Genomic DNA, 27,061 nt, shown 5'->3' with positions numbered 1-27,061 from the left:
CATCGGCGAAGGCTTCTTTAGGAGTCTGTTTTGACCACTGGAAAATCGCTGAGGCAATAGCAGCACGGCTGGTGAATGTGCGGCCACGGAGAGTGTCTTTCATTGTTGGAAAAAAGCCAAAAGTCACTAGGAGCCAGGTCAGGTGAGTAGGGAGCATGATGAATCACTTCAAAGTTGTTATCACGAAGAAACTGTTGCGTAACGTTAGCTCGATGTGCGGGTGCATTGTCTAGGTGAAACAGCACACGCGCAGCCCTTCCCGGACGTTTTTGTTGCAGTGCAGGAAGGAATTTGTTCTTCAAAACATTTTCGTAGGATGCACCTGTTACCGTAGTGCCCTTTGGAACGCAATGGGTAAGGATTACGCCCTCGCTGTCCCAGAACATGGACACCGTCATTTTTTCAGCACTGGCGGTTACCCGAAATTTTTTTGGTGGCGGTGAATCTGTGTGCTTCCATTGAGCTGACTGGCGCTTTGTTTCTGGATTGAAAAATGACATCCACGTCTCATCCATTGTTACAACCGACGAAAAGAAAGTCCCATTCATGCTGTCCTTGCGCGTCAACATTGCTTGGCAACATGCCACACGGGCAGCCATGTGGTCATCCGTCAGCACTCGTGGCACCCACCTGGATGACACTTTTTGCATTTTCAGGTCGTCATGCAGGATTGTGTGCACAGAACCCACAGAAATGCCAACTCTGGAGGCGATCTGTTCAACAGTCATTCGGCGATCACCCAAAACAATTCTCTCCACTTTCTCGATCATGTCGTCAGACCGGCTTGTGCGAGCCCGAGGTTGTTTCGGTTTGTTGTCACACGATGTTCTGCCTTCATTAAACTGTCGCACCCACGACCGCACTTTCGACACATCCATAACTCCATCAACTGTCGATGAATTTCAATTGGTTTCACACCACGCAAATTCAGAAAACGAATGATTGCACGCTGTTCAAGTAAGGAAAACGTCGCCATTTTAAGTATTTAAAGCAGTTCTCATTCTCGCCGCTGGCGGTAAAATTCCATCTGCCGTACGGTGCTGCCATCTCTGGGACGTACTGACAATGAATGCGGCCTCATTTTAAAACAATGCGCATGTTTCTATCTCTTTCCAGTCCGGAGAAAAAAAATCGGAGGCCTTAGAACTTGAATGCACCTCGTAGTACACTAATTCAGTCGCTGGGCTATAACACTGAGCTAAACTTTCCTCCATTTCACAGTACCTTTGTATGTTTCTGGCATATGGGGCAAATATGTCATAACACTGCTCTCTCACACAGTGTGCATATGTGACTCTCTACACAAATCCACTGACTGTAAAGCAGCAATTATTATACCTGCAAAAATGATAGTGTTTCTGATAAAATTAAATTCATAGAAGTTGGACAGCAAGTTCCTAGGTGTTCAACTGAAAATCAGAACAGTTTCTGCAACTTTCAAAAGAGAGCAGAGGTTGTGAAACATCATGCAGACGCTACTTGAAAGGCGGAAGAAGCTACTAACAGCACAACACACTTAATACACCTCTTATTTGGCTTTCAGACATAACAAGCTATTGCGTATTTAGAAATAAGTAAAATGAAGGCTACAACATTATGAAAGAAAGAAAATATATATAGGATACTACAAAGATTTGAAAATCTGTTAATACACGAGTGGTTTGAAAAGTTCTCGGATCACCACGAGAGGTCAGCGCTAGCAAAATGAGTTGATCATGTGATATTCACTGGACTGTTGCCTGTAAACACATGCAACATCAGTGCTCTTGAAAGAGAGTCGTGGCTGTGACATGGCTCAGTTGTTGTTCCCGCGTAGCGATTTGCAAAGATGGAAAAAAATAGAGATTTGAGCAGGGATTAAGTACTTTGCACAGAAAGGTATGAAAGCAAAGGACATTCATGCCGATTCCCAGGATGTACTGGAGAACTCTGCTTCTTCATATTCAACTGTTGCCAAGTGGACAAATGAATTTAAATTTTGTCAGGAGAGCGTAGATGATGATCCGCACAGTGGTCAGCCAAGCTGTGTCACCACTTCAGAAATCATTGCAAAAGTGCACAAAATAGTCATGGAGGATCACCGATTGAAAGTGCGTGAAACTGTTCACGCTTGCCAGATGTCATCTGAAAGAGTATATCACATTTTAACTGAAGAATTAGAAATTAAAATATTACCTGCAAGATGTTTGTCTTGACTCTTGAGACTGGATCAAAAACGCATGAGAATGGAGATATTGAAACAATGTTTGGCCCATTTTAGGAGAAACGAACAAGATTTTTTTGTGCCAATTTGTAACTTGGGTGCACTATTACACTCCAGAGACAAAACAACAGTCAAAGCAGTGAAAACATGCTGATTCTTCACCACCGAAGAAAGCAAAGACAATTCCTTCCTCGGGGAAAGTCATGGCATCATTGTTCTGGGATGCGAAGAGGATGCGCCCCACTGGGCAAACAATTACTCGAGAATACTACGCTAACCTCCCGGACAAATTTCAAAGAAAGATATGCAAAAAAATGCAAGGTTTAGCAAGGAAGAAAGTCATCTTCCATCAAGACAATGCGCGTCCACACACATGTGCCATCGCCATGGCAAAATTACACGAATTAAGGTATGAACTGTTGCCACACCCGCCTTATTCACCTGACACGACTCCATCAGACTTCCATCTCTTCCCAAAACTGAAAATTTTTCTTGGTGGACGAAGATTCACTTCAAACGAAGAACTGATACCTGGAGTTGACAACTACTTTGCAGGCCTGGAGGTAACTCATTTTCGAGATGGGATTAAGGCACCGGAACATCTTTTGACCAATTGCATTAATCTACAAGGAGACTACGTTGAAAAATAAAAAAAAAGTTTCAGTGATGTATATAGTTTTTTTTTTCTATTCCGTTCTGAGAACTTTTCAAACCACCCTCATATAAAACAAGATAACAACAATAACTGTGAAAGAGAAATGAAAATTGAAATACAGCAACAATATAAATTCTTTTAAATACACAAAAGAGGAGTTAAGATCAATCAGCCAACTTCTCCAAGCGGGATGCACATGGCAGAGAGTGCCTGTGTAGCTACAGGAGGTGGGCAATAATATGGAAACACCAAAATCACAACACATTATCATGTCTAATATGGCATAGGAAAGCCGTTGGTATTCAAAACAGCTCCCAGTCACCAGGAATGGATAAATACAGGTCATGCATGGTTTCCAAGGGAGTCTTATACCATTCTTCCTGCAAAATAGTGGCAAATTCATGTAACGATGATGGAGGTGATAGCGATCACGCATCCTTCTCTCCGAAGTAGTACACACAATCTCAATGCACCCTTCTCTCCAAAGTAGTCCACACAGGCCCAATAATATTTAGATCCAGCATCTATGTGGCCAGGGGAGGTGCAACAATTCATTCTCATGCACAAAAAACAAGTACTGGACGATGGAAGCTATGTTAAAGGGTCTTGTTAGCATGGAACACAGCATCATTTTTGAGGAACAAATGTTATATCACAGGATGGACCTGTTCAGCCAAAATGGTTACATTATCTTTGGCAGTAATGCGACCTTGTAGAGTAACCACGGGGCCCGTGGAATAACATGATATGGCTGCCCAAATCATTACGGAACCTCCGCCGTGTTTCACTCTTGGGACATACCCTATTCAGAAGTTGCAACCAGCGTAAACAAGACACATCTGACCTAATTACTTTCTTCCACTGCTCCTTAGACCAGGTTTTATGACTTTAGCATGATATTTTCCTGTTTTGGGCTTATGCATCACTCTTGAGTGTTTCTGGAACTCCAGCTTGCACTTCAATTCTCAGCTTGTGGAGCTTCTTTTGCGTCGTTTTTTCATGCTGACATTGTTCGCATGTGTGCCATTCCTTCAGCCCCCCCCCCTCCCCCCCCCCACAAAAATCACAATCCTCTTCACTAGCTGTCTGTCACAATCACTCAACACACACTTTAATCCATGTTGTAACTTAGTAGATGATGTTTTTCCACTTTCTGTATGGTGTCTCTTCAAACTCCAAATGCTTTCACTGCCTTAATTATGGAAGCACCCACCATATGGTACCAACAATTTGCTCATATTTGAATTCTTTTGGCTTCCGTATAATGCACTCACAACTACAAAGAACACTGCTCTGACCACAGCTAACACTTGCAACATATTGATGGCACTGCTCAAGTATTGTTCATCATCAAATACAATTGCACCACCAGCAGACTTGGCTAACACCTGTATTTACATTCAAGCAGGCATTTCCTGTGGTGTTTCCCCACATTTGGTCAACCCCTGTACGTGCAACATCAATGCTATGTTCATCATCATATTTTAATGTCTAAGATCTGTACTGGAATTTTTTATTTAGTCTCCTGCCTCCCTTGTTAATTGCCTGATATGTTTCTATATCAATGTATTCTTCAGTTGTTTGAAGAACTGTTTCCTAGCTCTACCATGGCCCCTTTTAGAAAATATTTTCCCTTCAAAACTATTTGTGAGCCATCTGTTAAATCTCAGTGTCTGCCTGCTTAGCTGGATGGTAATGTGCTTGCCTCCTGTGCAGCAGGCCAAGGTTCAATTCTCGGCTGGGTTGGAGATTTTCTCCACTCGTGGACTGGGTGTTGTGTTGTCCTCATCATCATTTCATCCTCATCACTGGCAATCAATGTGGCGTTGACAGAAATAAGACCTGCGCTTGGTGGCCAAACTTCCCCGGATGGGGCCTCCCAAACAACGATGCCATACACTCATTTCCATGTTTTTATATCTCAGTGCACTGCCCACAAGCTTTATCTTCCTCTTTTCTATTTCTTTGAGAAGTTTATTCAGTTACTCATTTTAGGGCCACATTAAATTTTTATGGTTCCGACTTGTACCAGTAACTTTTTCTATATCCACATTTCCATCATTGTCTTTTTCAATCAATGTCCAGCTCTCATTTCCAGAGACTAGCCAACTGAAGCCTTTGCTAAGAGGTAACACCATGACATTAGCCAGAGAAAATGGGATAGCACCACCAGTTGTTACTAGTAAAAGCAGGGAAGGAAAATTGAGGTTTAATGTCCCATCAATGATGGGATCATTATAGGTAGAACATAATACTGAACTGCTCAAGGATGCAGAAATAAATTGGCTGTAGGCTTTTCAAAGGAACACTGACTACAGGAAATTATGGGAAAATACAGAAGCCTGGATGGAGACTTTAACCGAATCTTCCTGAATGCAACTTAACTACAGCACCACCTCGGTTGGAGTTACTGCTAAGGAAAAATACTACAGAAGAATAGTGAACATTTCTGATACAACACAAAATCTTTTTGCTTTTTGTTTTTTTTGGAAATTTTTCAGATCATTAAAGAACTCTGTAAAACCGAGCATTCAAAAATATCTTTAAAATGTTAGTATGAGGGGCATTCAATAAGTAATGCAACACATTTTTTTTTTTTTCTGAAAGCAGGTTGGTTTTATTCACGATTCCAATACATCATATTATTTCCCACTCTTTTGGCTACAAAATCCTATTTTTCAACATAATCTACATTCAATGCGACGGCCTTACACCACATTACTGGGAGGGCCTGTATGCCTGCATGGCACCACTCTACTGGTTGACGTCAGAACCAACATCTTGCCACATTAATAAGCTCCCCATCAACCACACACTGCTTCCCACTTCATTGGATTAGACAGATGGAAGTAGGAAGGTGAGATCCAGGCTGTAGGGTGGATGAGGAAGAGCAGTCCAAAGAAGTTTTGTGAGCTCCTCTAGGGTGCACAGACTTGCATTCTCATGGAGAAGGAGAGTTCATTTGCATTTTTGTGGTGATGAACATGCTGATGTGATTTCTTCAATTTCCTGAGGGTAGCACAGCTGTGTATAGCCAGCTGGCACATGGGAGATTGGACAGATTTGCGTGACCTTTCTGCAATGAGAGACGCCATGCCCAATGACTTAGCATGGTTTTGTTCACTGCCAGGTTACCGCTGACATTCTGCAAACGAGTTTCTTCAGTCATGTAATGAACTAATTCTGGTGGGGGCATTTCCAATGGAACAAACCAAATTTATCCACTCATGTGACACACTGCTTGTGTTTCTCTACCGGATTTCTTGGCACAGCAGAACTGACACACTTGATACATTTAGCCAATGACAATATGTTTGTTGTACTCTTTAGTGAAATCATAACAGAATTCTTTGCTTGCCAAACTGTAATCTCTGCTTCTACAGAAATATTTTTTTTGTTCATGCACTTGTGATCATTGTCTCCCACAAACTTCACTCACTAACTCTCCTTAGTTCATTCTGTAATCTTGTTTCTTCAGCAGCACCATAGAAGGATCATTCTGGCCAGTATCTGTCACTTGAGCATTCAATTCCTAGCTGTGCACCATTTCACATAAGAAATCTGTTGATGCAATGCTGTTGTTAGACACCCATAACTTTGAATCTAATCACTGCGGTTCCAAATCAAAACCTTCTTCATGGTTGCTCGATGGAGAGCTACCATAAATTATAATCTCAGGGAACTGCAGCCTTGGGTTACATGGTTATAGCAGCATTCAAGGACAAACCACCCTTACATTTATTACAAATACTGATTTGAAAAACAGGATGCATAAAGATACGCTAGACCTCTTAAGTAATACCAACAGGGACACCACATCATCTGCAAGAGAAGAAATCACAATGGACTTTCCACAGGATCCCATCACATGTCTATTCTTACTCTATGTAATGAGCTATCATTTCATTTGAATGAGGAGTCAGAATTATTCCCTTATATAGGTGATCCAAGTATTGCTGTCAAGCCAAAAAAATTGCATTAACTGGGAAAATAGTAAATAATGTTTTTTATAAAGTTTTACTAGGAACTGCACAAATGTACTGGATTCTGGATTGAAAACTTCGGAAAAACACAGCTTATTCAGTTTTGTACTGTCAAAAATAATCCACACACTACTAATCTTATGAACCAACAAAAAACAATAAACAGGGTAGAGTATTCACAGTTCTTCAGTGTACATATTGATGAAAACACATCTGCTGTAGGCCTGTAAAAATATTTAGATGCAGTTAAGCATTTGTTCATCTTCACTGCTGTAAAACACATCTCCTCCACTGCAAGCTCTCTGCTATTATGAATGATCTACAGAATGCAATGGAGACAGGATGGCTGACAGACAGCAAAAGCGTTATCCAATGTAGATTAAAACTTTTCTCTTAAAAATTCCTTCTTGAATAGAAATAAGTAATCAATTACAAACATGTAAATAGCCAACATCTGGCCATATAAATACATATTTTTGTAACTTCATTTCAAATCTTTCGTTTAACTAAATGCTCCACATCATAGCATTTACTGTGAATATGCACTATGGAACAAAGAACAAACTTAAAGCTACCAAACACACACACACACACACACACACACACACACACACACACGATGGGAATTATCATCTTGTATACTTTATTTTATTCATTTACTGGAGTGTGGCACAAAGGAAATACACTACTGGCTATTAAAATTGCTACACCATGAAAGATGACATGCTACAGACGCAAAATTTAACCGACAGGAAGAAGATGCTGTAATATGCAAATGATTAGCTTTTCAGAGCATTCACACAAGGTTGGCGCCAGTGGCAACACCTACAACGTGCTGACATGAGAAAGATTCCAACCAATTACTCATACACAAACAGCAGTTGGCCGGCGTTGCCTGGTGAAACGTTGCTGTGATGCCTTGTGTAAGGAGGAGAAATGCGTATCATCACGTTTCCGACTATGATAAAAGTCGGATTGTAGCCTATCACGATTGCGGTTTATCGTATCGCGACATTTCTGCTCGCGTTGGTCGAGATCCAATGACTGTTAGTAGAATATGGAATCGGTGGGTTCAGGAGAGCAAAACGGAACGCCGTGCCAGATCCCAACAGCCTCGTATCCCTAGCAGTCGAGATGACAGGCATCTTATCCACGTGGCTATAATGGATCGTGCAGCCACGTCTTGATCGCTGAGTCAACAGATGGGGACGTTTGCAAAACAACAACCATCTGCACGAACAGTTCAACGACGTTTGCAGCAGCATGGACTATCAGCTCGGAGACCATGGCTGCAGTTACCCTTGACGCTGCATCACAGACAGGAGTGCCTGCGATGGTGTACTCAACGACGAACCTGGGTGCACGAATCACAAAACGTCATTTTTTTCGGATAAATCCAGGTTCTGTTTACAGCATCATGATGGTTGCACCTGTGTTTGGCGACATCGCGGTGAACGCACGTTCGAAGCGTGTATTCGTCATTGCCATACTGGCTTATCGCCTGGCGTGATGGTATGGGGTGCCATTCGTTACACATCTCGGTCACCTCTTGTTCGCATTGGCATTTTGAACAGTGGACATTACATTTCAGATGTGTTACGACCCTTGGCTCTACCCTTCATTCAATCCCTGTGAAACCACATTTCAGGAGGATAATGCATGGCCGTATGTTGCAGGTCTTGTATAGGCCTTTCTGGATACAGCAAATGTTCGACTGCTGGCCTGACCAGCACATTCTCCAGATCTCTCACCAATTGAAAACGTCTGGTCAATGGTGGCCGAGCAACTGGCTCGTCACAACACATCAGTCACTACTCTTGATGAACTGTGGTATCGTGTTGAAGCTGCATGGGCAGCTGTACCTGTACACGCCATCCAAGCTCTGTTTGACTCAATGCCCAGGCGTATCAAGGCCGTTATTACGGCCAGAGGTGGTTGTTCTGGGTACTGATTCCTCAGGATCTATGCACCCAAATTGCATGAAAATGTAAGCACATGTCAGTTCTAGTATAATATATTTGTTCAATGAATACCTGTTTATAATCTGCATTTCTTCTTGGTGTAGCAATTTTAATGGCCAGTACTGTATTTATGGATAATACAGGGTTATTACAAATGATTGAAGCGATTTCACAGCTCTACAATAACTTTATTATTTGAGATATTTTCACAATGCTTTGCACACACATACAAAAACTCAAAAGGTTTTTTTACGCATTCACAAATGTTCGATATGTGCCGCTTTAGTGATTCGGCAGACATCAAGCCGATAATCAAGTTCCTCCCACACTCGGCGCAGCATGTCCCCATCAATGAGTTCGAAAGCATCGTTGATGCGAGCTTGCAGTTCTGGCACGTTTCTTGGTAGAGGAGGTTTAAACACTGAAACTTTCACATAACCCCACAGAAAGAAATCGCATGGGGTTAAGTTGGGAGAGCGTGGAGGCCATGACATGAACTGCTGATCATGATCTCCACCACGACCGATCCATCGGTTTTCCAATCTCCTGTTTAAGAATTGCCGAACATCTTGATGGAAGTGCGGTGGAGCACCATCCTGTTGAAAGATGAAGTCGGCGCTGTCGGTCTCCAGTTGTGGCATGAGCCAATTTTCCAGCATGTCCAGATACACGTGTCCTGGAACGTTTTTTTCGCAGAAGAAAAAGGGGCCGTAAACTTTAAACCGTGAGATTGCACAAAACACGTTAACTTTTGGTGAATTGCGAATTTGCTGCACGAATGCGTGAGGATTCTCTACCGCCCAGATTCGCACATTGTGTCTGTTCACTTCACCATTAACAAAACATGTTGCTTCATCACTGAAAACAAGTTCTGCACTGAACGCATCCTCTTCCATGAGCTGTTGCAACCGCGCCGAAAATTCAAAGCGTTTGACTTTGTCATCGGGTGTCAGGACTTGTAGCAATTGTAAACGGTAAGGCTTCTGCTTTAGCCTTTTCCGTAAGATTTTCCAAACCGTCGGCTGTGGTACGTTTAGCTCCCTGCTTGCTTTATTCGTCAACTTCCGCGAGCTACGCGTGAAACTTGCCCACACGCGTTCAACCGTTTCTTCGCTCACTGCAGGCCGACCCGTTGATTTCCCCTTACAGAGGCATCCAGAAGCTCTAACTGCGCGTACCATCGTCGAATGGAGTTAGCAGTTGATGGATCTTTGTTGAACTTCGTCCTGAAGTGTCGTTGCACTGTTATGACTGACTGATGTGAGTGCATTTCAAGCACGACATACGCTTTCTCGGCTCCTGTCGCCATTTTGTCTCACTGCGCTCTCAAGCGCTCTGGCGGCAGAAACCTGAAGTGCGGCTTCAGCCGAACAAAACTTTATGAGTTTTTCTACGTATCTGTAGTGTGTCGTGACCATATGTCAATGAATGGAGCTACAATGAATTTATGAAATCGCTTCAATCATTTGTAATAGCCCTGTATAATACTCACACTCCTGTTGCATATAGTGCCAAGAAAGTGTTACTGCCTGCCATATTATAAGTCTTTACTAAGCAAATTTTCATATATTCATATTACACACAAAATTATCACCTATTTATGAAGGAACAACAACTTACCATTACACATTCGAAGCAAGTTGTTTTTACATGCACTAAAAAACAGTTCCTCCTTCCAAACAGAAACACCGTTTTCAACGAAGGCAAATAATGTTTCACATCTATCCAGTGTCAGTGCATCAAATATATCGCCAAGAACTACGACTGGCATTGTTGGTGTGCACATGTCTAAGCGACAAGCTTGTATACAGAACTTCACGTACTGCTCCAAAACTGTTACATCACTATCTTCACAAAGCAGGCTTAGTAAGTGCTCTCGTACAGCTTGATCCAAAGCAGAATGTTTATCGGCATCACTGAGACAATGAAGGTTAAAGGACACTCATTATATATTTAATGTGCAATTATTCATCACAAAATACTGAAATCAAACTCACTTTGCCTGAAACATATCATAGTTCCTTTTTAGTACATCCAAGGCCTGCCGATCAAAGCCTTGGGTGTTGAGTATTTCCTGAAATTAATTTAGCAACTATTAGTGACAGTATTTTTGGCATGGTTGTTCAAAATGTTTACTCTTACAATCAGAGATGGACAAAGAGAATTAAAACACCTGTATGATACAAAAGGAAATGGTTGGATTTTAAATAATTACATATCAGTCTTATAGTCAGAATATACCTACGTCAATATCACTTTTGATCATATAAGGTATCAAAGCGAGATGGTGTAAACATTTAACAATTTGGAAGAAATCTATGAATCAGTGAAACTAGAGGAAATACATATGCTGACTGTGGCAATTACGTCTGCCATATTACTTTTCCAGTGCAAAAAATGACCAGACAAATTTGCTCAGTGCAAAATATTACAACATTTAATGACTGCTATGTCAGAGACAGTTATTTCACACAGTAGAGATTTGAGCGCGCACGGAGGCTTTCAGACCGTCATTCTTCCCGCGAAGCATTCGCGACTGGAACAGAAAAGGGAGGTAATGACAGTGGCACGTAAAGTGCCCTTCGCCACACACCGTTGGGTGGCTTGCGGAGTATAAATGTAGATGTAACAAGATTGCAAAGTGACAAAAGAAAATCGGAGATTGCTGCAGTCAAAAAAGGTAGATCAACCTGATGTGATAAATAGGCAGGTCAAGGAGCAGCCATCCAGATGGAGATAAAAAAATCTATTCCTGTAGTGGGCAATGGGATACACTAAAATGTAGTAGTAATGCTTTCACTTACCTTAACATACACACTCTGTAAACCACTGTAAAATGCATGGCAGAGGATACTTACCATGGTACTACAAGTTAGTTCTCATTCGAATCATGTATGGAGAGCAGGAAGGATGCCTGCTTACAGACCTCTATGCACACTTAAATAGTTGCCTCTATTTAGGAGGCTGCAGTATATTTCTAAATTTGTCACTTAACACTAGTTCATGAAACTTTATGTGTGAGTTTTTACAGAATGAGTTGTGCATCTTCAAGCATCAGGAATGTAAATTTTTTCAGTATTTCGATGATACTTTCCCATAAGTAAAACAAACCTGTAACCATTTGTTCTGCCTTTATTTGAATACATTCTGTTACTCCCCCCCCCCCCCCCCCCCCCGTTTTTGATATGGGGTCCCACACACTTGAGCAATATTCTAAGATGTGATGCACAAGTGCTTGCAAGCAGTCTTCTGTGAAGACTGCATTTTCCAAATTTCTTAGCAATGAAGCAATGTCTGATGTAGGGGTCTATGCTTTACTTATGACTGAACATATGGTTTCATTCCAATTCATATCCACACAATTTGTTATACCTAGTCATTTGTATGGGTTGGCTTATTCTAACTGTGACTCACTGATACTGTTGTCATTGTGTGCTACTTAATTCTGGGTTTTGTAATGTGCATAATTTTACATTTCTACCTTACAAGAATTTAGTTTGAGAAAAAGGTAGAGGTGGTACTGAAAGAGACTTGAAGTGGAGAACATATCATATTAGAAGAGATTTTAAAATACAAATTTTGGGAGTACCCCATAAAATTATAAAAATGAAATAAAATCATGTTACATTACTTTCATATTAAAGAAGGAATTTTAATAACTGACGACTTAATAAAAACCCACAGCCAGTATGTTAATGAAGTCACTACTATTTAATCCACAATCATGATGGAAATACACAAAACAGTAGCAAGAATTGTATGCTGCAATGATGAAACAGTTGAAAGAAAATTATTTACTTCTGAACAGAAAGAGTGTAGATATCATAGAAGTATACTAGGAGCTAAAAAGTTAGTGGTTTCCAAGACTACTGCATGTGGTACACTGCAACAGCTGGAATTAAAAGCAGTCAGAGGATGCAAGGAGTTGTATATTGTACAGTTTGAATTGTTTCTGTAGTAATGCCAGGGCAAGTGTATCATAAAAGTGTGAATAAAGTGAAAATGTAAGAAATCAAAATACCATTCTAATTATTAACAACGTCAATGTTGAAAAAAACTTGGTAGACGACAAGTTTTGAGCTCCTTAGGCCAGTCCAGTTCTTGCTTTTAGTGATGGTGATTTACGAGTGAGTGTTGAACAGCAACTTGTCAACCACTGGGATGTATCAATCAGCGCCTCACAGAACTCACTATGAACGTCATAATGAACCAAATATCTGAGCACTACGAAAGTTTCCGTAGCCAACTGAATGCCCGCATTGCGACCATTGGAAGCTTTACAGATAGTAAAATTGTTATTCATGATAATTTGTCCGTAACTGAATTTCCCAGTGCTTATTATCATATAAAGCGGAAAAATAAACCTTTGACTGCGAAGCACCATTGCTTCCAACAACTCACTATACGCGTAACTATTCCTAACAATAACAGTCCACGGCAGACCGTTTATATGTAAACCTTTCTCTAACCTCAGTGTTGTCCGTAAAATGCCTCGACGTTTACATGGGACAACAGTCAAGAACATTCTTCGAAAATATGTACAAGGTGACAAAGCAGACATCATTCTGTTACATAGCTACAGAACATCAATCTATAGATGGCTACACAAAAGGAAACAAAGAAAGAAAGAAAGAAAAGTTAGTACTAAAACGCTTGCTAATACAATACGCAAACTAAAGTCACGACAGAAGAAGGTGAAAACAAATTGGAGATTTGTATGTAATGGCTGTTACTACACCTTAAATTGCGCCCGCATCAAATCAAATCCGTGCATTTTGAATATGTTCTGTATTTTTAAATATCAAACAATACCGGCAACTATTTACACAACAAACCACTGCACACGTTATTTGTAAACATATGTTTCAAAGATCACAACTACCATAGACTACACCGCAGATCCGAGGACAATTTGTTCATAGCACAGACACTGGTATGCCTGTGGTTCAATGGCTTTGATAACAATGTAACCAATGATGTTCACGACACTGAACTACAACCATCATTACTTCAGGGGGTGTTGCCTCAACAGTAGCTGGTAACAAGAAAATCAATATGGTTGATTAGTTTATCCAGTTCAAGATATGTTTTTGTACTGTGCCGTCCTCAATGGTGCCAGCTACCAGTGATTGTGATACAATTAGCAATTAGTCTTTTTATTACTATCATTCATATACATATACTTTCTCCTCCCTCCCCTAACTAAATTCCCTACATAGCGAAATACCACGCCGCTGTGAGGTGGCTTGTGCCTCAGCGATTAAGATATCTGCTCCATATGTAGGTCCTTCCACATATGTCGGAGGACAAGGCAGACTAACAAATGGTTCCTGAAGAGATGCAGCAGCTTTTTCAGTAATTTCAGAGGCAGCCGACTAGATGATTGACTGATCTTTCTTCGTGACACTAGTGAACATGTTTTTGCTATGTTGATTTTATTGCAAGTGGCTGAAAGCAAGGGAAAACTACAGCTATTAGATTTCCCGAGGACATGTAGCTCTACTACTTCGTTTAATGATAATGGAGTCCTCTAAGAGTGGACTCCCCCCTTGTGAAATTATTCCCACCTAAAAATAGTCCCCCTTTCGGACGTCTTGGTGGGGACTGCTGAAAAGGATGCATCATAACATAAATTTAATGTTCAGTAAGAGCATTGAATATTAAATGGTTTTGTTGGGTAGATTAGAGAATTTAAAGAAAGAAATGGACAGATTGAAGTATCAAATACAGGTAACACAGGAATAAAAGTAACAACAAATAGGAACAAGATAGTAAATGCATTATTGTGCCCAATATAACCACACAACCAAGACCTGTCAAGGTACTAGGAGAGTATATGCCTTCTAGCTCATCATATGCTAAAGAGATTGAAAACACTTGTGAAATTATTCAGACAGTTAAGAGAGGCGAAAATTTAATTGTAATGAGGAACTGAGATTCGACAGTAGGGAAAGTAAGAGAAGGAAAATTAGTGTAGTCTGTTCACAAAGAAATGAATGAGGGCTCCCCAGTTCTGGTTTGATAGAAGTCATTCGATTTAAGCCCATTCCTGTTTTGTATCCAGCTGTTGCTAACCTCAGTAATCTAATGTAGCACCTTGCATTTAAACTACTGTATAGTGATTGTTGTGTTGTTTGTGTTGTATCGCAAATTAATTCATCTCTGGATGAGCGACGAAACTGTTCCTGGCCGGTCATGGACAACACCAGATACTTTTTCCACTTCTCAGAGAAGAGCAAAGGGGAGTACTTTACAGAGTGGATCTAGAAAAATGATTAATAATGTCGTTGAAAGTTTCGAGGAGGAGCGTAAAAATAAAGAGCTACTCCACCCTTTCTCTCAGCCAATAAGATGAACAGAGGAGCAAGCTTTAGATTTACGAGAAGAATTCGGGATATTCGCAAAGATATTCCTGGAGAATCACCAGAAACTCCCAGCGAAAAGCGTAAATTTCAGTTCAAATTCTTCAGTTCGACAGTGCTTCGAAATTTCCATCCTCTTCGACCAAATTACTTTAAAATTGTGTTTTTACGTGTGTTGTAAAAGTACTGTGGGGACTTCTGGTAGTGCTTCCCTTACAAGAAGAAGTATCCAATGTTCTGATAGAATTTTGGAAACCACATATGCAACTGAGCAAGTTAGGGTCTCAGGTATTATATCACAGCCTTCAACTAGTTATTCTCATAGGTCATCTTTTGTGAATAATCAACAAAAAAGAATTTCCTGTGATCCAATACATGACTAGAACTACAGTAATAACTTCAGAGTTTGAAATCCCACTATAGTGTACTGACTAAGCTAAGTGGTTGGTATGCTGAAGGTAGAGGATACGACTCTTGTAACATATCATTTTCTATTACATCTTTACGGAAACGACTATCATAAATTTTTTTCAGTTACTTGTTGCTGCATGGCGTGATACCTGATACTATAACCTACACAACCACATAGGTGGTTTCAAAAAGTTAATACCACACCTGGGGACCTGCTATTGTTAGTTGTAACCAGTGGCGTAGCTTGCCTTAGTTAGGCCCTGTAGCAAAATTTGTTATGGGGCCCTTTTATCTGACTGTGGCGAAGCTCAAATGGAGTGCGAAGATTTTTCACAAAATGAAAGAAAAACTCTTATTTTTAATAAAATAAATATTTATTGATTAATCATGGGTTACACTAGGTTACATAAGCAAGTAATTATTTACAATTAATGCTCCTAGGAGCCAAGTTGCATGGAGAGCTGCATCAAACCAGTCTCAGGACTGAAGACCACAACAACAACAGGAGCCAAGTTAGGCAAACAATTCAAATATATACTTTTCTCTCCTTTTTTTGGCAAACGTACTTATTAAATCGTCCATAGCTGAAGATGATTTTAGTTTTTCAAGATGTCCTGCCTCTATAGACAGCAATGACAAGTCTGAAAGCCGTTCTTGGCTCACAAAAGTCCTAAGATAGTTTTCAATCAGTTTTAATTTCGAAAAACTTATTTCAGCTTTTGCAGTTGTTACAAGAAGAGTCAAAAATAGGAAACATGATGTTATTATCTCTGGAAAACTGGGTGCAAGTCTATTGAAATTAATCAGTAATAATTCTGTGAGTTACTTAATGGAGTGGATTACCTGAATTTCAGTTTTTAAGCACATTTTCAAAGAAATTAATTGTTCATAGAAATCAAATGACATGTCTTTATTGTACAGATGGTCCAAAAAGTAAAAATTCTCAATATACCATAATAATGTCTTTACTCTATTTAGCAGTCAGTTATCCTGCTTCCTTCTTTTTATTTCATTTGAAAATGATAAGAGTTCCTCCATTTGTAACACTTCGACTGTATTACTAAGGTCACAGAGGCTTTGAAATCTTAGTTTAGTTCGAGAAATTAATATGTCTCAACAGAAATGACACACACTAATTTTGAAGTATGGGTCTGACATTTTCTCATCTTCAAAACTCATCAAAATATCACTTTGTCATCTTCGGTATTTTATTTTTGAAATGTCATCTTCCCTCTCTTATTTTTGAAAACAGTTGTTAAGCCCACTCTTTCGCTAGGTCTCTGGACTCACTTAACAAACCATGGATGAATTTTGATTTCTTATTACACTCTGTCTATTAAAAACATTATTTCGCAAAATACTAGCTTTCTCCAAGTCATTATTTTCATGCTGTAAAGCCTTAGAAACTGGATTACTGATTTGAAATAATGAATTAAAAAAGGAGACTAGCACTATAAAATCATAGTTCTCTAAAATATAAATTATACTTTTACATTCTCCACGCTCGTCTTTTTTAGTGGAAATCAAATTTAACTGGTACAAAGTTTTTATTATTAATGAATAATTTTTCTTTATAGCCGATAAAGCATCGTGTCTTGAAGACCGTCTAGTAGGGCATACCTTCTTCAGGGTAATTTTATATTTTAAAAACACTGAAGTGCCAAAGAAACTCGTATAGGCATGCATATTCAAATACAGAGATATGAAAACCGGCAGAACAGAGCGCTGCAGTAGGCAACGCCTGTATAGACATCAAGTGTCTGGCCCAGTTCTTAGATCGCTTACTGCTGCTACAATGGCATGTTATCAACATTTAAGTGAGTTTGAACGAGGTTCTATAGTTGGCGCATGGGCGATGGGACACAGCATCTCCGAGGTAGCTATGAAGTGCGGATTTTCTTATACGACCATTTCACGAGTGAACTGTGAATATCAGGCATCCCATAAAACATCAATCCCTGATACCGCTGCGGCCGGAAAAAGATCCTGCAAGAATGGGACCAACGACGACTGAAGAGAATCGTACAACGTGACAGAAGTGCAACCCTTCAAAAGACTGCTGCAGATTTCAATGGTGGGCCATCAACAAGTCTTACTGTGCGAACCATTCAACGAAACATAATCGATAAGGGGTTTCGGAGCTGAAGGTCCACACATGTACCCTTGATAACTGCACAACACAAAGCTCTACACCCCGCCTGGGCCTATCAACACCGACATTGAACTGTTGATGACTCGAAAAATGTTGCCTCGTTGGACGAGTCTCGTTTCAAATTGTGTTGAGCAGATGGACGTGTACAGGTATGGGGACAACCTCATGAATCCATGGACCCTGCATGTTAGCAGTGGACTGTTCAAGCTGGTGGAGGCTCTGTAATGGTGTGGGGTATGTGCAATTGGAGTGATATGGGACCCCTGATATGTCTAGATACGACTCTGTCAGGTGATACGTACCTAAGCATCTTGTCTGATTGCCTGCATCCATTCTTGTCCATTGTGCATTCCGACGGACTTGGGCAGTTCCAGCAGGAAAATGCAACACCTCACACGTCTACAATTGCTATATAGGGGCCCCAGGAACACCTTTCTGGGTTTAAGCACTTTCGCTGTCTACCAAATTCTCCAGATATGAACATTATTGAGGCCATCTGGGATGCCTTACAACATGCTGTTCAGAAGAGATCTCCACCCCCTCATATTCTTACGGATAAAAGGACAGGCCTGCGGGGTTGATGGTGTCAGTTCCCTCCAGCACTACTTCAGACATTAGTCAAGTCCATGCCACGTCGTGTTGCAGCACTTCCGTGCACTCTTGGGGCCTTCACACAATATTAGGCACGTGTACCAGTTCTTTGGCTCTTCAGCGTATTTATCAATACCCAACATTGATCAGCGTTTATACGACTGACAAAAAAGGTAAATATTTTTCGCAATTACGGAAAAACTTGACACTTTAGGAAAACGTTTCGCATCTTGTGCCACATAATGAATATAATCTGCATTTGGCGCGTTTTTTATATGGGCTTGTAATCCGCCATACACATCTGACATAACATTTGCTCCATCGTAGCTCTGTCCTCTACATTTGGATAAATCAGTGCTATGGGCAATAGGGTTTGTTTAAAAAATTAGAATAACATAGCCATGGCCTTGAAATTTTTACACCATCCTTATTGAAATATGATAATGATAGGCTGAAAAACATTCCTTTGTTTCTGGATCCTTTGGAAACGGTTCTGGTGGTTTGAATAGGCCCAATTTCAAAATTGTTTTTCTTTCACATTCAGTAAGGCTATCAGCAAAATATCCTCTATCAGATGACGATATATTGTGAAATTCCTCAGCCTTATTAAGATCTTCGGTATAGGTTTCTTCTATTTCCTAAACCTCTGGCAGAAATTTTGTTGCAGATGAATTTAAAAATGAAATGAAGTAAAATTAATATTGAGAATTTTTGGAAATTATTCAAAATTGTAGCGTTAAAAATGTTCATTAAGCAAATCTTTCAATTTTTAAATTAATCTTTAAACCAGGCCCGATGAACCCTGATGACATGCAATGTCAGAGCAGGCCATATTTTACCTCTCGATCGCTGTGGTGTGGGGGGTCCGAGATGCAGAAGGCCGATGAACAACGGTGTGGTGGGAGGGAAATAAATAGGCCTAATTCGCGCCATCGTATTCAGTGGAAGCAAAACATACACACATACATCATTTTCCTGTTGTGCCGCAAGACTGCAATGCTGGAGAATCGATGAATACAAGTGATATTTGTTGGAAGCACTTTTTTACAGAGTCATTGATATTCATATGTGGTACATTTTTCTACCAAACAATATGACATTAAGGCAAGCAGGTTGTGACACTGATATTTCATGAGTAAGGGATGACTGACATTTAAAATATGGTACTTATTAGCCTTATACAATCCTGTTACATGCCCTTGAGGGGTTGAAAAAGTAATAGATAATGTGCCAGGAAAACTTTCCCACATGTATAGTAAGATTAGAAATTCAACTTAGGGCTGGGTTGAAATAAATACTACGTAAGCATATTGACCTATGATGTTTACCAAAGTGCATCAAGATTAGAAACAAATATTTGTAGCAGCTCTAAGACGAAATTAATGATCTTGGGGAATATGTAACCAGGAAAGTCAACACATCGAACAATAATAACTACAATACAACATACACGACATAACTGATACTGCAACGCAACACAAATGATCACTGCATAGACTGGCTGATGTTTCAAAGCAGCATGAAAAGTTCTAAGCATCACGGGCTGGGTTCCTTTAGAACATAACGGATCATCAAAATGTGGATAAAATAGTGGAGTACAGGGCTTAATTTGGGTAGGAACACGCCAGAACGGCGTTCCGGCACCTCCAAGGGAAGATTATTTTGGTACCGAATGGGCTAAGTCCGCTGTGGGGATTGAAAGCAGTACACTTATTTTAAAACGCAATGTAAAATAGAATTCGCCACTGCGTAACAGTGATTGGTCTATGTGATACGAAACAGCGTTAGCGATTTGTCTTTTCAATAAACGTTCCACACGAATAACAAAAGCTGCAAAACTGCATTGTGTGTTGACTGAGCTCTCTCTACTTGTGCTCTTCCCACCTGTAATCCTCTGAGAGTTTCGTGTATATCGCAAGATATTTCTGTTTGTTCATGTTACACTTTTTCATAGTGTTACTTACATTCATATAGTGTCGTGTTCCTGTTCTTTTTCGATATAAAATGTGCCTTTCTTTTCTTTGGCGATCTATTTTTTCATACTCTCCATTCATGATAAATGAATGTTGAAATAAATACTACGTAAGCATATTGACCTATGATGTTTACCAAAGTGCATCAAGATTAGAAACAAATATTTGTAGCAGCTCTAAGACGAAATTAATGATCTTGGGGAATATGTAACCAGGAAAGTCAACACATCGAACATACCATACTGGAATTTATATCCCTGATTCAGATGTTTTCGTCTACTCTATAAGCCGTAAATTCATCGACCTTACTCGAAAAATTCGATTATCGTGCTTACTTATAAAGAATTTTCCAGTTCACCCAAGGAACTATTTTTGTGCTATTGGATGTATCATCTCTTATTTTGTTTTCTTTATGTGTGACATATTTCCGGAGGTAAAATAGTCCCCCATTCGGATCTCCGGGCGGGGACTACTCAAGAGGATGCCGTTATCAGCAGAAAGAAAACTGGCGTTCTACAGATCGGAGCGTGGAATGTCAGATCCCTTAATCAGGCAGGTAGGTTAGAAAATTTAAAAAGGGAAATGGATAGGTTAAAGTTAGATATAGTGGGAATTAGTGAAGTTCGGTGGCAGGAGGAACAAGACTTCTTGTCAGGTGACTACAGGGTTATAAACACAAAGTCAAATAGGGGTAATGCAGGAGTAGGTTTAATAATGAATAGGAAAATAGGAATGCGGGTAAGCTACTACAAGCAGCATAGTGAACGCATTATTGTGGCCAAGATAGATACGAAGCCCACACCTACTACAGTAGTACAAGTTTATATGCCAACTAGCTCTGCAGATGACGAAGAAATTGAAGAAATGTATGATGAAATAAAAGAAATTATTCAGACAGTGAAGGGAGACGAAAATTTAATAGTCATTGGTGACTGGAATTCGAGTGTAGGAAAAGGGAGAGAAGGAAACGTAGTAGGTGAATATGGATTGGGGCTAATAAATGAAAGAGGAAGCCGCCTGGTAGAATTTTGCACAGAGCACAATTTAATCATAGCTAACACTTGGTTTAAGAATCATGATAGAAGGTTGTATACATGGAGGAACCCTGGAGACACTAAAAGGTATCAGATAGATTATGTAATGGTAAGACAGAGATTTAGGAACCAGGTTTTAAATTGTAAGACATTTCCAGGGGCAGATGTGGACTCTGACCACAATCTATTGGTTATGACCTGTAGATTAAAACTAAAGAAACTGCAAAAAGGTGGGAACTTAAGGAGATGGGACCTGGATAAACTGAAAGAACCAGAAGTTGTACAGAGTTTCAGGGAGAGCATAAGGGAACAATTGACAGGAATGGGGGAAAGAAATACAGTAGAAGAAGAATGGGTAGCTTTGAGGGATGAAGTAGTGAAGGCAGCAGAGGATCAAGTAGGTAAAAAGATGAGGGCTAGTAGAAATCCTTGGGTAACAGAAGAAATATTGAATTTAATTGATGAAAGGAGAAAATATAAAAATGCAGTAAATGAAGCAGACAAAAAGGAATACAAACGTCTCAAAAATGAGATCGACAGGAAGTGCAAAATGGCTAAGCAGGGATGGCTAGAGGACAAATGTAAGGATGTAGAGGCGTGTCTCACTAGGGGTAAGATAGATACTGCCTACAGGAAAATTAAAGAGACTTTTGGAGATAAGAGAACCACTTGTATGAACATCAAGAGCTCAGATGGAAACCCAGTTCTAAGCAAAGAAGGGAAAGCAGAAAGGTGGAAGGAGTATATAGAAGGTCTATACAAGGGCGATGCACTTGAGGTCAATATTATGGAAATGGAAGAGGATGTAGATGAAGATGAAATGGGAGATACGATAATGCGTGAAGAGTTTGACAGAGCACTGAAAGACCTGAGTCGAAACAAGGCCCCCGGAGTAGACAACATTCCATTAGAACTACTGACGGCCTTGGGAGAGCCAGTCCTGACAAAACTCTACCATCTGGTGAGCAAGATGTATGAAACAGGCGAAATACCCTCAGACTTCAAGAAGAATATAATAATTCCAATCCCAAAGAAAGCAGGTGTTGACAGATGTGAAAATTACCGAACAATCAGTTTAAAAAGCCACAGCTGCAAAATACTAACACGAATTCTTTACAGACGAATGGAAAAACTAGTAGAAGCCGACCTTGGGGAAGATCAGTTTGGATTCCGTAGAAATACTGGAACACATGAGGCAATACTGACCTTACGAATTATCTTAGAAGAAAGATTAAGGAAAGGCAAACCTACGTTTCTAGCATTTGTAGACTTAGAGAAAGCTTTTGACAATGTTGACTGGAATACTCTCTTTCAAATTCTAAAGGTGGCAGGGGTAAAATACAGGGAGCGAAAGGCTATTTACAATTTGTACAGAAAGCAGATGGCAGTTATAAGAGTCGAGGGACATGAAAGGGAAGCAGTGGTTGGGAAGGGAGTAAGACAGGGTTGTAGCCTCTCTCTGATGTTATTCAATCTGTATATTGAGCAAGCTGTAAAGGAAACAAAAGAAAAATTCGGGGTAGGCATTAAAATCCATGGAGAAGAAATAAAAACTTTGAGGTTCGCCGATGACACTGTAATTCTGTCAGAGACAGCAAAGGACTTGGAAGAGCAGTTGAACGGAATGGATGGTGTCTTGAGGGAGGATATAAGATGAACATCAACAAAAACAAAACGAGAATAATGGAATGTAGTCGAATTAAGTCGGGTGATGCTGAGGGAATTATATTAGGAAATGAGACAATTAAAGCAGTAAAGGAGTTTTGCTATTTGGGGAGCAAAATAACTGATGATGGTCGAAGTAGAGAAGATATAAGATGTAGACTGGCAATGGCAAGGTAAGCGTTTCTGAAGAAGAGAAATTTGTTAACAGAGTATAGATTTAAGTGTCAGGAAGTCGTTTCTGAAAGTATTCGTATGGAGTGTAGCCATATATGGAAGTCAAACGTGGACGATAAATAGTTTAGACAAGAAGAGAATAGAACCTTTCGAAATGTGGTGCTACAGAAGAATGCTGAAGATTAGATGGGTATATGACATAACTAATGAGGAGGTACTGAATAGAATTGGGGAGAAGAGAAACTTGTAGCACAACTCGACCAGAAGAAGGGATCGGTTGGTAGGACATGTTCTGAGGCATCAAGGGATCACCAATTTAGTATTGGAGGGCAGCGTGGAGGGTAAAAATCGTAGGGGGAGACCAAGAGATGAATACACTAAGCAGATTCAGAAGGATGTAGGTTGCAGTAGGTACTGGGAGATGAAGAAGCTTGCACAGGATAGAGTAGCATGGAGAGCTGCATCAAACCAGTCTCAGGACTGAAGACCACAACAACAACAATGTGTGACAAGCACAAATATCTGTAAAACATTTATAATCTTTGGTTAAATGTACGGTACACAATGGCAATCGCAGCTCCCAACCTACAATACATTAAAAACGACTCAGCAATGCGTAGTTAGCTCTGTAGTTACATTTCTTGCATTCATTTCGGAAAAAAATTTACTGTAACATTGGTAGTTTGTGTTAAAATGAAATTTAATCGCGCTTGGGTCTGAAAAACTTTTCATAATTCGCCTTAGCCGAAATTCGTATTAACCGATAAAATTTACTGTTTGAACAAATGTATTCCTGCCAGGACCAAAGTTTTTTGCAGTAACCACAAGTTCGTCTTGATCGATTTCGTGCTTGCGAGGTTAAACAGCAATGCAGTACTATATTGATTAATATCTTATTTTATTATATGTGTACTTAATAAAATTTACATTGACTGATTTTGTTTTGCATCTTCCTGATACAGACACAGTGTTGTAAACAAATTTAATGTATCATCATCTTGTTAATAGTGTACAATAAAAAATTAAGACTCCTTCGTTACACAGTCTAGAATGCTACATTATGTGACCTAAATTATAAACAAGAAGTATTTTTTCCATGGAGATAGGCCAGTTTTTAGTACTTACCAATGCAAAGATATCGCTCACAGAATGTGATTGCTGAAAAAATAAAGAAATTTTGGCGTTTTCTTTGTAACTTCCTCCTTCTTCTGTTTATTGCTTTTCTCATAGCTCCACTAGGGTAATCTCCCTTTCTTTCACTCACTTGTTTCACATTTAAACTTATTAATAAACCATTAATAATGAACTGCATGCACAGATTAAAATAAACACATGCAGCTTGTTCTCATTCAACTGAAAAGGAGAAATACCCTATTCGTTGTTGTCTGCTGCCGTGTGCTGCGTGAAATCTGAGACACTCAGTGTTGCCAACATTTGGATGCCGAATTAATTAAGTGTTTAGCGCATGGCCTAAGACTTAAGCGTTCACCTTGAGTGAAATTGTGGAAAATTTTTTGCCAGCCGGTGTGGCCGAGTGGTTCTAGGCGCTTCAGTCCGGAAACACATGACTGCTACAGTCACAGGTTCGAGTCCTGCCTTGGGCATGGATGTGTGTGATGTCCTTAGGTTAGTTAGGTTTAAGTAGTTCTAAGTTCTAGGAGCTGATGACCTCAGATGTTTAGTCCCGTAGTGCTCAGAGCCATTTGAACCATTTTGAAAATATTTTAGGTCATTATACATCAAGTGTCTTGGGGTCCCCACCTGACCATCTCAGATTCTGTTAAAAATTTGTATGTGTATGTGTTAGGTCAATGTGCAAAATTTTGGTTCAATTGTTTCAGTGGTTCCATACCAAATCATAAAGTGCATAGGCTGAATAATTTGGCCAACTTTGGTATAGCTTTCTGCGTCTATTGTGACATCTATTGCCTTGAAGTTTTGTACACTAGTACAATTTTTAGTGCTGAATGCAGCTATATCATTCCAATTGTTCAGAAATTGCTATCCCTTATGCTACTTGGTTTGAAACTGCCTTGTAAAATTTATTGCAAAAGATGTAAGTCATAATTTAAGCAATGATCTTGATTTTTGAGCTGATTGCCAACAACCAGGTGCTCACTATACTACACTAGTATTAACATTTATGAGTACATAGTTTTGATTTTATTGTCAAGTGTCAAATTGAAAATTGAAAATTTACACCAGTTTTTAATATGGCTACCATCTCTGATCTTCTTTTAACTGACACCATTGGAAAGAGCTCATTTTTTACTACAAGCATCATTCAAAAGTAGAATGGTAATTTTCCATACAAGGTTTTTAAATTAGCTTCAAAGATACCTTAGCTTTTGCGCATACTGCCTGCTTGACAGAATAATTTTAATGAATATCATACAAAAATGAGCAAATAAACAAAATTGTTGTGAAAATAACAATGCAATAAATTCACAAAATTAACCAAGCATGATAAATTTGTTGCTGGAGTTCATGAAACAATTTCCATGGCTCTAAAATTCTCTTCAATGTTCTTCAGCACCTCTGATGGGTAATCGTATCTCCGACCTGTGGAATTAGCACTTGGAGCTAGCAAACTGCCGGTTATGTGCTGCCCTGGGATTCAGTAGGTGTCCTTCCTTAGGGGCCAATGGAAGGAATTAGTTGGGCATGTGGATACATGAAACTGACTAAGGCATCACGTTCTTCCAATGATGTGTTACAGATGTTTACAATCCACCATTTGCTGTCATAAATGCAGGCTATGTATTGCCAGGATTGGATGCTGTCAATTGAAACACTCGAGAAGTTTGCTGAATGACCAACACTTGCAAAAAATGATACTGTGTCATTGGAAACTCTGCTAATTTGTGACTGTTTTTCATCGACTGGTCTGAAGCAATGGTTTTCTCTGGTCCCTGCAACCATGCAACCATTTTTAAAAATCCTTTCTTGCAAAGGTCTTGCAGTATCAATTTCTTCCTTTGTTATAAAAAGGAATTTGATTCCGTGAACTTATTCGTCACAATATCTGCATAGATCATTTGGTATTAGAATTTGATCTGAAGTTGGCCTCTTGAGACTTACTCTTGCTGCTAATTGTTTCATTGTGCCCTCAGTACCATCACATGGATACTTTCTATACTGCACTGATACTAAAGTCATTGTAGGGCTGACATAGAGTCATGAAGTTACTGAAATTTTTGTATTGGGCATCTGATCAATTTCTGAAATATATGATGTGCTTCAACACTGGAAAGTGGGTTCGCAGGTGATCAATGAGCTTGGAATAGTTAACATGAACTGCAACTGTATCATGTAGCAAGCAATCACTGATGACACAGAAGCTAAGAGACTATCTTTCGAGTCAAAGCCTTGTAATAAATAACAAAGGGATGTAATGTGGCCTGACTATTTTCATAATGGAAACCTTGTACAGCGCCCTGTGCAATAAATGAAAAATTTTCTGCAAAATCCATCAGAACAACCAGCTTTCCACAGTCTAGATTTTCTTTGGTTTCTTTTAGGAGTTGTTTTGCTGCTTTGCTGTTTGATGATGGGGTGAGAGATTCACAATTTTTGGTCACAATGTTTTGGATAAATTCTTCAGTCGTTGACTGCTTTGTGTCCAGAGTAACTCGGTCAGTGTGTATCCATTCTTCATATTCATTGATTCATCAATGTCGTTCCTTTCAAATGCAGATTCTACAAATCAAGTCTTCTAATCCAGGGCATTGGTCACATCGTTGGAGCATGCAATCTTTTGAATCAATATTGCAAACCCTTTTGACTAACAAACTCTTGTAGTTATCCTTAATTGGAGTCGCTGCTAGCATCAACTTGACATTTTGATGAGCTGTACAAACACAAACTGAGTGTGTTCCTGCTGAACCAACTGTGACG

At 39.7% G+C, this 27,061-nt stretch overlaps 1 protein-coding gene across 1 annotated transcript in view; it reads right to left on the bottom strand.

Annotated features, from left to right (window-relative positions):
- The window catches only part of LOC126174749 (THO complex subunit 1), a 109,580-nt gene extending 95,878 nt beyond the window's left edge, over window positions 1–13,702 (bottom strand). The window contains exons 1-3 of the mRNA XM_049921068.1: window positions 13,541–13,702; window positions 10,800–10,876; window positions 10,423–10,718 (exon numbers count right to left, since the gene is read on the bottom strand). Of these exons, the coding sequence (XP_049777025.1) occupies window positions 10,423–10,718; window positions 10,800–10,876; window positions 13,541–13,576 (409 nt within the window). The 5' untranslated portion in view covers window positions 13,577–13,702. The remainder of the gene's footprint in view (window positions 1–10,422; window positions 10,719–10,799; window positions 10,877–13,540) is intronic.
- Window positions 13,703–27,061: the final 13,359 nt, after the last annotated feature.

This window comes from Schistocerca cancellata, chromosome 3 (assembly GCF_023864275.1).
Source record: "Schistocerca cancellata isolate TAMUIC-IGC-003103 chromosome 3, iqSchCanc2.1, whole genome shotgun sequence".
Taxonomy (NCBI): Eukaryota; Metazoa; Arthropoda; class Insecta; order Orthoptera; family Acrididae; genus Schistocerca; species Schistocerca cancellata.
This window is presented reverse-complemented; position numbering and strand designations above follow the sequence as displayed.